Source organism: Scyliorhinus torazame, chromosome 19 (assembly GCF_047496885.1).
Source record: "Scyliorhinus torazame isolate Kashiwa2021f chromosome 19, sScyTor2.1, whole genome shotgun sequence".
Classification (NCBI taxonomy): domain Eukaryota; kingdom Metazoa; phylum Chordata; class Chondrichthyes; order Carcharhiniformes; family Scyliorhinidae; genus Scyliorhinus; species Scyliorhinus torazame.
The window spans coordinates 60,299,018-60,312,068 of NC_092725.1; the positions used below are offsets into that span (position 1 = coordinate 60,299,018).

Genomic DNA, 13,051 nt, shown 5'->3' on the forward strand with positions numbered 1-13,051 from the left:
TGTTATAACCCTTTGCAAGAGATTCTAGCTATTATGGCAAATAGTCAAGTTTTAAAAATGCAGAGTATCTTTTAAAATGTTAATGATGATTACTTTTTTTAAAAAAGTCTTAAACCAATTAAGTTGTTGAGAGTGGCTCAGTTATCTCTTGAGTTAGTGTTGATACCTCCCATTTATATTCAAAGCTCTTCTCTAACTGCACGCCTTTTCCCTCCTTGACTACTGAATAGAGCATCTATCGTCAGAATGCTTTGTGTTGGAGAAATAAATAACTTGATATTGTCCCATCAGACAAAGTAGAATAACAATGGTAGGTGGGGATGTGCTATACACAAGCATTCTAGTTGGACCAGTCAGGATTGGTTCCCTGAAAGGGCAGCATTGAGCTGAAGATGGGGACTGAAATAAGGGAATTAAAGATAACCCTTTTAAGGAGATTGTTTGTGGGAGGGGAAAGAGGAATTAAAAAAAAAAAGTTAAATCTGATCCACCCACTTTGTCAAATAGTCCTGCCAAAAAGTTACGTTTGATGTACGTGAAAATTATCAGGCTGGCCTACCTGTTCTGGCTTTAGGCCGGGTGGAACCCATGCATACTCTTCCAAAACGCAACCCGAATCATCATCCGATGTTGAGCTGCGCTGAAATCCAAAAGTCAGTTTGCTTACTTTTTGCTCCATTTCTAAAGCCATGATGCTACTGAGAAGCGGTCCAGTGAGAAGCTGCGATTCAGCATACAATGAATCTGTGAAGACATAAAATGCACGCAGGTTGTAGATTGAGCAGGGACTTGTTCGGATGCAATCAGAAATGATTTATGTGTTAGGCAGAAATGAACACTCTTGGCAAATAGAGTACGAGTTGAATATATCATGTTGAATAAATATGTGGTAATAAATATATGCATTTATTCTGGAGTTTAACGTGAATAAATTGAAGTATTTAAAGTTTGATTAAAATGAACTCCCAAGGGGTGCTGTGGTGGTGCAGTGGTTAGCACTCCTGCCTCATGGCGCCGAGGACCAGGGTTCGATTCCAGCCCATTGTGTGGACATTCTCCCAGTGTCTGCGTGCGTCTCACCCCCACAACCTAACGACATGCAGGACAGCTAAATCTGCCTTCATTGGGGGGAAAAAAGTGTAAAGGTAAAGCTGCCGTGTTCCCAGGTGACCATAAACTTCTTTCCCCTTTGAGAGGGAGATCTAACTGGTGGTGATTTAATCGGAGGATCACCACACTTCAGGCAAGGGACAAGGTTGAGATGGCGGGGCCTTCATGAATAACCTTCATGGTCTTGTGTAGTGATGAATTATACAATATTAAGAATTTAATTTTTTAGAAACCCAGGAGAATTAGTCCTTTGAAATAATTCCACATTGTGGAATTATTTTCCCATTTTTTTTAAACCTTCAATGCTGATCTCTTTGACCTAGTTTTGCAAGCTCTCGGTCTCACATCTATTGATAGAATCCCTACAGTGCAGGAGGCCGCCATCTGGCCCATCGAGCCTGCACTGACACTCTGAAAGTACACCTACCTCGGCCCACTCCCCAGCAACCTTGAAAGCCCACCTAAACTTTGGGCACTAAGGGACAATTTAACATGGCCAATCCAACTAACCTGCACATTTTTGGACTGTGGTAGGAAACCGGAGCACCCAAAAGAAACCCATGCAGCCACGTGCAAACTCCAGACAGACAGCCACCGAGACTGGAATTGAACCCGGGTCCCTGGTGCTGTCAGGCAGCAGTGCTAACCACTGTGCCACCCCATTCCATTCTTCCTCTGTGATGTATCTTCAGACCATTATTTATATATGTAATAATCTTTTTGTCACGAGTAGGCTAACATAACACTGCAATGAATTTACTGTGAAAATCCCCTAGTTGTCACACTCTGGCGCCTGTTCGGGTACACAGAGGGAAAATTCAGAATGTCCAATTCACCCAACAAGCAGGTCTTTCCGGACTTGTGAGAGTAAACCAGAGCACCTGGAAGAAACCCATGCAGACACGAGAAGAAAGTGTAGACTCCGCACAGACAGTGACCCAAGCGGGAATCAAACCTGTAACCCTGGCGCTGTGAAACAACAGTACTAACCATTGTGCTACGTGCCGCCCGTTAAGGACGCTATATAAAATGCAAGTTGTTGTAATCAGCAAACCAGGATTAGTAGAGCCTAAACCAACTAGAAATCTATATAAAGCATTTTAATACTTCAGTGCAGTTAGCTCCAGTGGGAGACACATGCTATATTGTTTAAAAATGGTTTAGTAACTTTTACAATAGCAAACAGAGGAAACTCATACAAATATATTAAAGTGCTCCTTACTAATGTTGTACAATATTATTTCAACTCAAAAAACTTTCCGCATCCCGAACAAGCAGCAAGCTTTCAATTCACTCCAGGTGAACTGTGCTGAATAGCCATAAAACGTACCAAAACAATGTGCAAAAACGTGAACTAAATTGTCCTTTAGATTTCTGTAGTTGCCAATGAAATGGCAAAAAATGCTATATTCAGCAAAACAAACAATTCATACTGTCTTAACATTTTAGTCACTCATATAATGCAGTAATGTTGTGGATAAGGTACAAAAGCTGCCCAGCAAATGTCAGAATGCTTCAGAAAATTAGCATCCATAATTGCTTTGCTCATCCATTTCAATGACGAGGAAGACAATCTGGTGATTCAGAATTCATGCTATTACATTTGTGTTTGTCAATAGCCATAATGAGAAGACACAACCAGCTAATTTCCGCAGGATAGCTGTCCCTTTTGCATTAAACGATGGGCGAGTTTGATTTGGCATGAACATTTTTTTTGTCAAGAATACTCACCGACTGTATCCAAACATATTTCACATCATGCCCTTACGGTTTATGAGATATCGGAGATTAATTCCCTTGCTTACTTAGTTGCAAGCTATTGCAAGCTAGAGCAGAATAATTTTAATATGTGAAGTTTTACTTCGAGGTTAGTTGGATTATTTTTGTACTAACCAATTGTTCCCTCCAGCACCAGACCTGGTGCAAAAGGTTAGGCTGGATTTATAAATCAAGTCAGTTATCACATGATGATGGTGGTTGTAACCTTGTGACATATCAGCAGATTTGGATTCACTCAGCGGAACAAACATTTCCCTTAGAATGTTTGTGATTGTCATTTGCACAGGTCATGCTGTGAAGTAAATCTCTCCTAAATTTCTTTTTTAAAATGCTCAGTTATTGTATTCACGGGTTCCTACAAGTTGATCTCCGGGCTGCTGTTGCTTTCCCGAAGTACCTGAAACAAGTGAATATTTAACTGCTTGGGAATGATGAAGGGCTGCCCACACACTGTCAGCTAGCATCGTAAGTTGGAAATGCATTTAAGTTGAGTAAACGTGTTGCTGCACTGGCCTCCTGCAAAGTGAAGGACGTCTCACCCAATTTAAATTTAAGAGCTTGCCAAGTGTAACATACACAGGTGAAAACAAAAAATTCCCTCGACTCTTTTTTAGCATCACAGCTGAATAGAAAACAGATATACAGCCTCAACCATTTCCAAATAAAAACAGAAATTTCTTGAAATACTTACTCAGCAAGTCTGCCATTATAGGTAGAGAAAAATGAAGAGGTAATGTTGCAATAGGTCATGACCTTCCATCAAAAGTAATCATCAGATTAGCTTACATTTGCACAGTATGTAAGATGGCATGTTTTGATATATAAATTTGGTTTTGAGTACTTAATTTATGGTGGCTTTTATGTTTATATTATGACGGAGGGCGGCACGGTGGTGCAGTGGTTAGCGCTGAGGACTCGGGTTCGATCCCGGCCCCGGGTCACTGTCTGCGCGGAGTTTGCACATTTTGCCCTGTGTCTGTGTGGGTTTCACCCCCACAACTCAAAGATGTGCAGGTTAGATGGATTGGCCATGCTAAATTACCCCTTAATTGGGAAAACATTGGTTACTCGAAATTTATTTTTTAAAAATGTTTGCATGTGACCACACCAACATTGTATTGGCCATTGACAGGGAAGGTACGGTGTTGGACTGCGAGTGATTGGGAAATTTGGATTGTATTTTTGTTGTTATGGATGGGTTGCTCACAAAGTGTCCGGCCAGAAAGGGACCTTAAGGTTGCTTCCTCCTTTACTCCTTCTACATCTCAGCAGTTCAGTGGTGAATGAACTGTTTCCTCGGGATGGCAAAGTTGTGCAGCATGCAGCACACCAATACGAATCTGGACTCCCAGATGTAGAGCAGGGCTCCTCGAGAGATCGAGATAGGCGGAAACATTGCTTGGCATAAGAGGTCTGCTCTTATGTTTTTTGTGGCCTGCCCTTTGTTAAATGCATGCTGCGCATGTGTGTATGGGTTGAGCATTGGAGTGATCAGCCATGTTGCCTATGGATAGCCATGTCATCCAATGGCTTAACAAAAGCTGCAAATCCTGAAAACGCAGCTAGTCTGGCAGCATCTATGGAAAGGTAAACAAGAGTTAACGTTCCATACGGACTCAAAACGTGGGTTGGAGTTTTCCAGACCCAACCTGTGGCGAGGCCAGTGAGCCATTAAAATATCCATTCAAATTGGCAGATCCCACCGGAGTGAAGGACTGGGACATTCGGGCCACATCTCTGTTTCCCACTTTACAGGCGCTGCGAGACCTGCTGAGTTTTTCCAGCATTTTCCGTTTTCCAACATGAGGTACCCTCAATAACGACGCTTAGAGTGTAAACAGTAAAGAAGGCTTTATTAAACTAAGAACTGTGCTAGAGCTGAGACATGTGCTAACTGCTGCACAGCCCATGAGGCAGCCCTTTATATATGGCTCACAGATGGGCGGAGCCAGAGGCGGAGTCCCCAGGGTTCCAAGCCCGGTCTTAAAGGGGACATCACCTTATATGATGATAAGACAGTAACCTAGATGTTTCAATAAGATTAGGGAGGGTGGTAAAAGAGGTGGGGGGGGGTGGCATTATTAATTAGAGATAGTATAACAGCTGCAGAAAGGCAGTTCGAGGAGTATCACCCTATTGAGGTAGTATGGGTTGAAGTCAGAAATAGGAAAGGAGCAGTCACCTTGTTAGGAGTTTTCTATAGGCCCCCCAATAGTAGCAGAGATGTGGAGGAACAGATTGGGAAACAGATTTTGGAAAGGTGCAGAAGTCACAGGGTAGTAGTCATGGGTGACTTTAACTTCCCAAATATTGAGTGGAAACTCTTTAGATCAAATAGTTTGGATGGGGTGGTGTTTGTGCAGTGTGTCCAGGAAGCTTTTCTAACACAGTATGTAGATTGCCCAACCAGAGGAGGGGCAATATTGGATTTAGTACTGGGTAATGAACCAGGGCAAGTGATAGATTTGTTAGTGGGGGAGCATTTTGGAATAGTGACCACAATTCTGTGACTTTCACTTTAGTAATGGAGAGGGATAGGTACGTGCAACAGGGCAAGGTTTACAATTGGGGGAAGGGTAAATATGATGTTGTCAGACAAGAATTGAAGTGCATAAGTTGGGAACATAGGCTGGCAGGGAAGGACACAAGTGAAATGTGGAACTTGTTCAAGGAACAGGTGCTACGTGTCCTTGATATGTATGTCCCTGTCAGGCAGGGAAGAGATGGTCGAGTGAGGGAACCATGGTTGACAAGAGAGGTTGAATGTCTTGTTAAGAGGAAAAAGGTGACTTATGTAAGGCTGAGGAAACAAGGTTCAGACAGGGCATTGGAGGGATACAAGATAGCCAGGAGGGAACTGAAGAAAGGGATTAGGAGAGCTAAGAGAGGGCATGAACAATCTTTGGCGGGTAGGATCAAAGAAAACCCCAAGGCCTTTTACACATATGTGAGAAATATGAGAATGACTAGAGCGAGGGTAGGTCCGATCAAGGACAGTAGCGGGAGATTGTGTATTGAGTCTGAAGAGATAGGAGAGGTCTTGAATGAGTACTTTTCTTCTGTATTTACAAATGAGAGGGGAGATACTGTTGGAGAGGACAGTGTGAAACAGATTGGTAAGCTCGAGGAAATACTTGTTAGGAAGGAAGATGTGTTGGGCATTTTGAAAAACTTGAGGATAGACAAGTCCCCCGGGCCTGACGGGATATATCCAAGGATTCTATGGGAAGCAAGAGATGAAATTGCAGAGCCGTTGGCAATTATCTTTTCGTCCTCACGGTCAACAGGGGTGGTACCAGGGGATTGGAGAGTGGCGAATGTCGTGGCCCTGTTCAAAAAAGGAACTAGGGATAACCCTGGGAATTACAGGCCAGTTAGTCTTACTTCGGTGGTAGGCAAAGTAATGGAAAGGGTACTGAAGGATAGGATTTCTGAGCATCTGGAAAGACACTGCTTGATTAGGGATAGTCAGCACGGATTTGTGAGGGGTAGGTCTTGCCTTACAAATCTTATTGAATTCTTTGAGGAGGTGACCAAGCATGTGGATGAAGGTAAAGCAGTAGATGTAGTGTACATGGATTTTAGTAAGGCATTTGATAAAGTTCCCCATGGTAGGCTTCTGCACAAAGTAAGGAGGCATGGGATAGTGGGAAATTTGGCCAGTTGGATAACGAACTGGCTAACCGATAGAAGTCAGAGAGTGGTGGTGGATGGCAAATATTCAGCCTGGATCCCAGTTACCAGTGGTGTACCGCAGGGATCAGTTCTGGGTCCTCTGCTGTTTGTGATTTTCATTAATGACTTGGATGAGGGAGTTGAAGGGTGGGTCAGTAAATTTGCAGACGATACGAAGATTGGTGGAGTTGTGGATAGTAAGGAGGGCTGTTGTCGGCTGCAAAGAGACATAGATAGGATGCAGAGCTGGGCTGAGAAGTGGCAGATGGAATTTAACCCTGAAAAGTGTGAGGTTGTCCATTTTGGAAGGACAAATATGAATGCGGAATACAGGGTTAACGGTAGAGTTCTTGGCATTGTGGAGGAGCAGAGAGACCTTGGGGTCTATGTTCATACATCTTTGAAAGTTGCCACTCAAGTGGATAGAGCTGTGAAGAAGGCCTATGGTGTGCTCGCGTTCATTAACAGAGGGATTGAATTTAAGAGCCGTGAGGTGATGATGCAGCTGTACAAAACTTTGGTAAGGCCACATTTGGAGTACTGTGTACAGTTCTGGTCGCCTCATTTTAGGAAGGTTGTGGAAGCTCTGGAAAAGGTGCAAAGAAGATTTACCAGGATGTTGCCTGGAATGGAGAGTAGGTCTTACAAGGAAAGGTTGAGGGTGCTAGGCCTTTTCTCATTAGAGCGGAGAAGGATGAGGGGCAACTTGATAGAGGTTTATAAGATGATCAGGGGAATAGATAGAGTAGACAGTCAGAGACTTTTTCCCCAGGTGGAACACACCATTACAAGGGGACATAAATTTAAGGTGAAAGGTGGAAGATATAGGAGGGATATCAGAGGTAGGTTCTTTACCCAGAGAGTAGTGGGGGCATGGAATGCACTGCCTGTGGAAGTAGTTGAGTCGGAAACATTAGGGACCTTCAAGCAGCTGTTGGATAGGTACATGGATTACGGGAAAATGATATAGTGTAGATTTATTTGTTCTTAAGGGCAGCACGGTAGCATTGTGGATAGCACAATTGCTTCACAGATCCATGGTCCCAGGTTCGCTTCCGGCTTGGGTCATTGTCTGTGCGGAGTCTGCACGTCCTCCCAGTGTCTGCGTGGGTTTCCTCCGGGTGCTCCGGTTTCCTCCCACAGTCCAAAGATGTGCGGGTTAGGTGAATTGGCCAATGATAAATTGCCCTTAATGTCCAAATTGCCCTTGGTGTTGGGTGGAGGTGTTGAGTTTGGGTGGGGTGCTCTTTCCAAGAGCTGGTGCAGACTCGAGGGGCCGAATGGCCTCCTTCTGCACTGTAAATTCAATGATAATCTATGATTAATCTAGGACAAAGGTTCGGCACAACATCGTGGGCCGAAGGGCCTGTTCTGTGCTGTATTTTCTATGTTCTATGTTCTATTAACCGTTCATCACACAACATCGACAGTATTTTGCTTTTATTCACCCAGTGCCTAGCTGTGGTGGGCTCAAATGCAGGTGATGCAGCAGACTGCTGCACAATTTAGGCATCCTGACTTTGACTGGGATATCCGGCATCGACCTGCATGATATGATGTCTATGGTCACACACCAGCTAGACTTTGAGAAAGTGATATCTTTTTTAGCTCTGGTGTAGGGAAGGGTTGACATGCAGAGCCCACAAAGTACTGCGTGTGCAATCAATGGCACATGCATTTTGGAGCAGCCTACAACACTTGTGATACTGTGTGGAGACAGTGAAGGGAACCGGTGTGTGGCTGCAAGCCGAAACCTGGGATTGAACCAGGGTCCTTTGATTAAGCAGTCAAGGGAAAGAGAAAGAAGAGCTTGCGGCTGGGTGGGAATGAACCACCAACCTTTTGGTTAACAGCCGTACGTGCTCACCAATTGTGCCACAGAGACTTGCTCTAATAGGTTACCTCTGACGAGAGAGAATAAAATATAGTCAGCCCTCATTGCATAGCAAATGTCAATGACCACCCTTGTGCAACACTAGAAGGCAAATTGCGAGATGTTGCAAAATATCTCCAGCTTTAACCTGGGAGGAGCTTGGTGAATAAAAGTCTATGATCACCCTCACAGCCATTGGTAATTTGGGCCTTACTCTGCTTTGAGGCTGCAACAGGTTTCAGATTTCAATAAGGACGCTCTTATTGACGCGCCTCACATACTGTTCCTCACTTGAGTTTCAGGTATAATTGTTCCCTGAACACACCAAGCTATTATGGCCTCTTTAACAAACTTCCTCCTCACTCTTCCATCATATTGTACTGAACTGTGTGGAATCTTCATTTTCTAAATCATCCTATATTCCAAGGAGAATGACTCCTCATGCACCCATGTCTGGAAACAGTTGGTTTGTGTGGAAATCTTGACATCAGCAAAAAGTCCTTCACTACCTGCAACTCACTCCTGCAGGCTTTACAACTTTAAAGAACTCTAAAAAGCAGAAAACACTTGTACAGTCCGAGAAATAAACAACAGAAGTTAATCAGCAGCTGACATGCTAGTTAATGATCCCTTTAAATAGCACTGGTGGAACCGCCCTTTCTGCTCAGCTGTGCATGATTAAATGAGGGCATTAGGTAGAGCACGGAGTTCCAAAGTGGCAGTACTGGCATCAAATCAGTGTCACAAGCTGATTGACATCCCTATCTGTCTATGTTTCATACTTTTGGTGCTAACACCCTTACCGATAATGCATCAGGTGATGACATTAGGCAATAAGCACTAACGGCACTCACTCATAATGTCCAAAAACTGGCATAATGGAGGCAAAGTTTGAACCACCTGACTAGTCACAACAACCCTCTCAGAATTCCTAGAAATAGTTTTGCATTTTTCATAGATTCAAACCGTGTATTCATTCACTACCAATTGCCAAGTTGGTTTCAACAGCTTTATCTATAACAGAAAATGCATCTAAGCCTCCCTCATAGGAATTTATCTAGTGAGCAGCTAAACAACATGTAGAGGAAAAGAGTGTCGGGTTCAATCCCCTGCCCATGTTGAGTTAGCTGACTTCACTCTGCCAGGCCAATGACATTGCTACCCTGGGTTATTGGCTAAGATGAGGGTGAGGCCAGGGCCAGGTGTGATGCCTGGATCTGGTATGTCTTTCTGGTGGGGACCATGATTTGGATACAATTTGAATTGGTTTTTGGAGCAGGCAAGGAGCTAGATTAGGGGGTTTGCCCCTGTCCACACTGAGCTCTGGCTTTGTAACTCTGATAAAATAATTTTTAAAAAATAAAAAAAGTCTTGTGACAAGAGTAAAAGTCAATAGATGGAGCATATGCATATGAAGCTCAAGGGCACTTCCCACTCCAATTCCAGTTTAAGAAACCACTTAACCGTACTGACACGATGTATTTTTTATAATTTTTGTTTTCCCAATTAAGGGGCAATTTAGAGTGTCCAATTCTCCTACCCTGCACATCTTTGGGTTGCGAATGGGGGTGGGGGGGTTAGGGGTGAGATCCACGCAGACATGGGGAGAATGTGCAAACTCCACACGGACAGTGACCCGGGGCCGGGATTGAACCCGGGTTCTCGGCTGACGCTGGATCGAACCGATTTCCAGCATCTAGCGGCCTCCCCAGAAACAGACAGCCGTGTGCCAATTAATACTGGTCCACGCAAACGTGGACTAGGTGGAACAGCACCCAAGTGGTCTCCCAGGCCATTGAAGGCACCTGGGTGGTAGATGGACAAGGCAGGCTGCCATCCTGGCTCTCCCCGGCATGTGGGCAACTGGGCACTGCCAGGCTGGCACGGCCAAGGGGCACAGCTAGCACTGCTAAGCTGGCAGGGGCACTGCTGGGGTCAGAGCCTGAGAGGCGCCACGCCCATGAAAGGATGGATGAGGGGGTGAGAAAGGCGTGGGGGGTGAAATGCAGGTCTGAAGGGTCCTCTGTAAGGTTGGGGTGGTGGGGGTGAAGGGTGGGAGTCCTGGAAGGAGAGTGCCCAAAAGGGGGGAAGGAAAGGTCTGAAAAGTGGGGGCCCTCGGTGACTCCATAGCTGGCTGCCCTCTCTTGGGGTAGTGTGATGTATTGCCCATGTGTGTGTGTGTGTGTGGGGGGGGGGGGGGGGGGGGGGGGGAGGGTGACAGTGCCCATGGGAGGGAGTGTGAGAAACCCTCAACTCACTTAGAAATCAGGGCACTTTTTCAAGGGCCTGAAATCCGAGGGGCTGGTATGGCCAGCATGTTCTGCTGCCCGGTGATGGAAAAAAAGGTTTGTGGGCTAGGCCAGAGATAAAACCCCCAAGGCCTGAAAAAGTGACTTAGGTGTGGTTAGATAGAGGTGGGGAACTCACCGACATAGCCAGGGAGAAACTCCCAGCCAAACCCATCTGAATTGACACTTAGAAACCTTTTTGTTAGATCACACCCAAAGTACCTTCGGAATACTCAAGTACAACTATTTAACTCAAAATTCTATGTATTTTCCAAGAGTACAGATAACAAAAAATGCTTCAGTATTGCATGGTTTGACTTAATTAATAACATTGCCAATTTAAAAAAATGTCATTGTGCTACAAGATCTTGTTTCTCAGCGTTGTGAGTCAACCCAGCCAATTCATAAATAAGCTGTGTTTATCAATCAATGGCTGGCACAGAAGGGCTAATAGAAACAGCTGAAAAAACAACCTCCACAGAACAAGGCCTTTGTTTGTTTTGAATAAAGTGAAGTAGTTTATAGGTGAGAAATAAAATAAAAGTTCTGTTTTTCTAGGTTACACATGATTAACTTTTGGAGTGTCAGCTGTATTCAGCAGCAATTAGTTCAGTTAATGAAACTTTCTTCACCGAATTGCTTGACAGAACATTTACTTGACCAATTATCAATAATTAACAAGGGACCACAAAACCTTCCTGTTTGGCTAAATGTAAGAAATTGGGGTGAATTCTCCACCTCCCCAGCTGCGTGTTTCTCGATGGCATACTGTCACTGGCAGTGGGATGCTCGGCAATGGGATTTCCCATTGTAGGTACCTCACGCCGCAAGGAAGCCTGCGGGGGGAGGGGTGCACTGCCGGCGGAATGGAGAATCCCATCGGTGGAGAATTCACCCTATTGTGTTCTTCATAACAGTAAGCCTCTTATCTCGCTTTCAGATTTTAAACAATGGCAGATTGGTGAAGTAATTTAATTTTGAAAAAGTAACATTTATATAGAACATAGAACAGGACAGCACAGAACAGGCCCTTCGGCCCTCGATGTTGTGCCGAGCCTTGTCCGAAACCAAGATATAGCTATCCCACTCCCTGTCATTCTGGTGTGCTCCATGTGCCTATCCAATAACCGCTTGAAAGTTCCTAAAGTGTCCGACTCCACTATCACAGCAGGCAGTCCATTCCACACCCGAACCACTCTGAGTAAAGAACCTACCTCAGACATCCCTCTTATATCTCCCACCCCGAACCTTATAGTTATGCCCCCTTGTAACAGCTACATCCACCCGAAGAAATAGTCTCGGAACGTCCACTCTATTTATCCCCCTCATCATCTTATAAACCTCTATTAAGTCGCCGCTCATCCTCCTTCGCTCCAATGAGAAAATCCCTAGCTCCCGCAATCTTTCCTCACAAGACCTACCCTCCAATCCAGGCAGCACACCGGTAAATCTCCTTTGCACCCTTGCCAATGCTTCCACATCCTTCCTATCATGAGGTGACCAGAACTGCACACAATACTCCAAGTGTGGTCTCACCAGGGTCCTGAACAGTTGCAGCATAACCCCACGGCTCTTAAACTCAAGCCCCCTGTTAATAAACGCTAACACACTATAGGCCTTCTTCATGGCTCTATCCATTTGAGTGGCAACCTTCAGAGATCTGTGGACATGAACCCCAAGATCTCTCTGTTCCTCAACATTCCTCAGAACCCTGTCGTTGACCCTGTAATCCGCATTCAAATTTGTCCTACCAAAATGAATCACCGTGCACTTATTTTGCCATTTTTTGGCCCAGCTCTGCATCCTATCAATGTCTCTTTGCAGCCTACAACAGCCCTCCTTAAACTATATGGCGTCTTTCACAATCTCAGAATGTCGCAAAGCACTTTCCAGCCAATTAAGTGCAGTTACTGTTGTTGCGCAGGAAGCACAGCAGCCAATTTTGTAATCTGGTTTATTAGTTGAAGGGTGTTGGCCAGGACATTTTTTGGCAATATAGTCACTTGTAATGTACCGAGGCGACATGGTGGCTAGCTCTGTTGCCTCACAGCGCCAGAGACCTGGGTTCAATTCCCACCTTGCGTGAAAGTCTGTCTGGAGTTTGTACGTTCTCCCCTCGTCTGTGGGCTTGCTCCAGGTGCTCAGGTTTCCTCCCACAGTTCAAAGATTAGGTAGATTGCCCCTTAATTTCCAGGGATGTGCATGTTAGGTTAAGGAGATAGGGCGGGGGAATATACATGGGTAGAGTGCTCAGTCGAAGGGTCGGTGCAGACTCGATGGGCCGAATGGCCTCCTTCTGCACTGTATTCTATTCTATGACACTTCA

The 13,051-nt window shown here is 44.8% G+C and overlaps 1 protein-coding gene across 9 annotated transcripts in view; it reads right to left on the reverse strand.

Moving 5' to 3' along the window:
- The window catches only part of LOC140396159 (prickle-like protein 1), a 225,527-nt gene that overhangs the window by 39,447 nt on the left and 173,029 nt on the right, over positions 1-13,051 (reverse strand). For 6 of the 9 annotated variants that reach the window (XM_072484398.1, XM_072484397.1, XM_072484406.1 and 3 more), the window contains one exon: positions 560-744. In XM_072484398.1, coding sequence (XP_072340499.1) covers positions 560-691 — 132 coding nt within the window. In that variant the 5' untranslated portion in view covers positions 692-744. The remainder of the gene's footprint in view (positions 1-559; positions 745-13,051) is intronic. The other 3 variants (XM_072484404.1, XM_072484402.1, XM_072484405.1) reach the window with 1 other exon arrangement.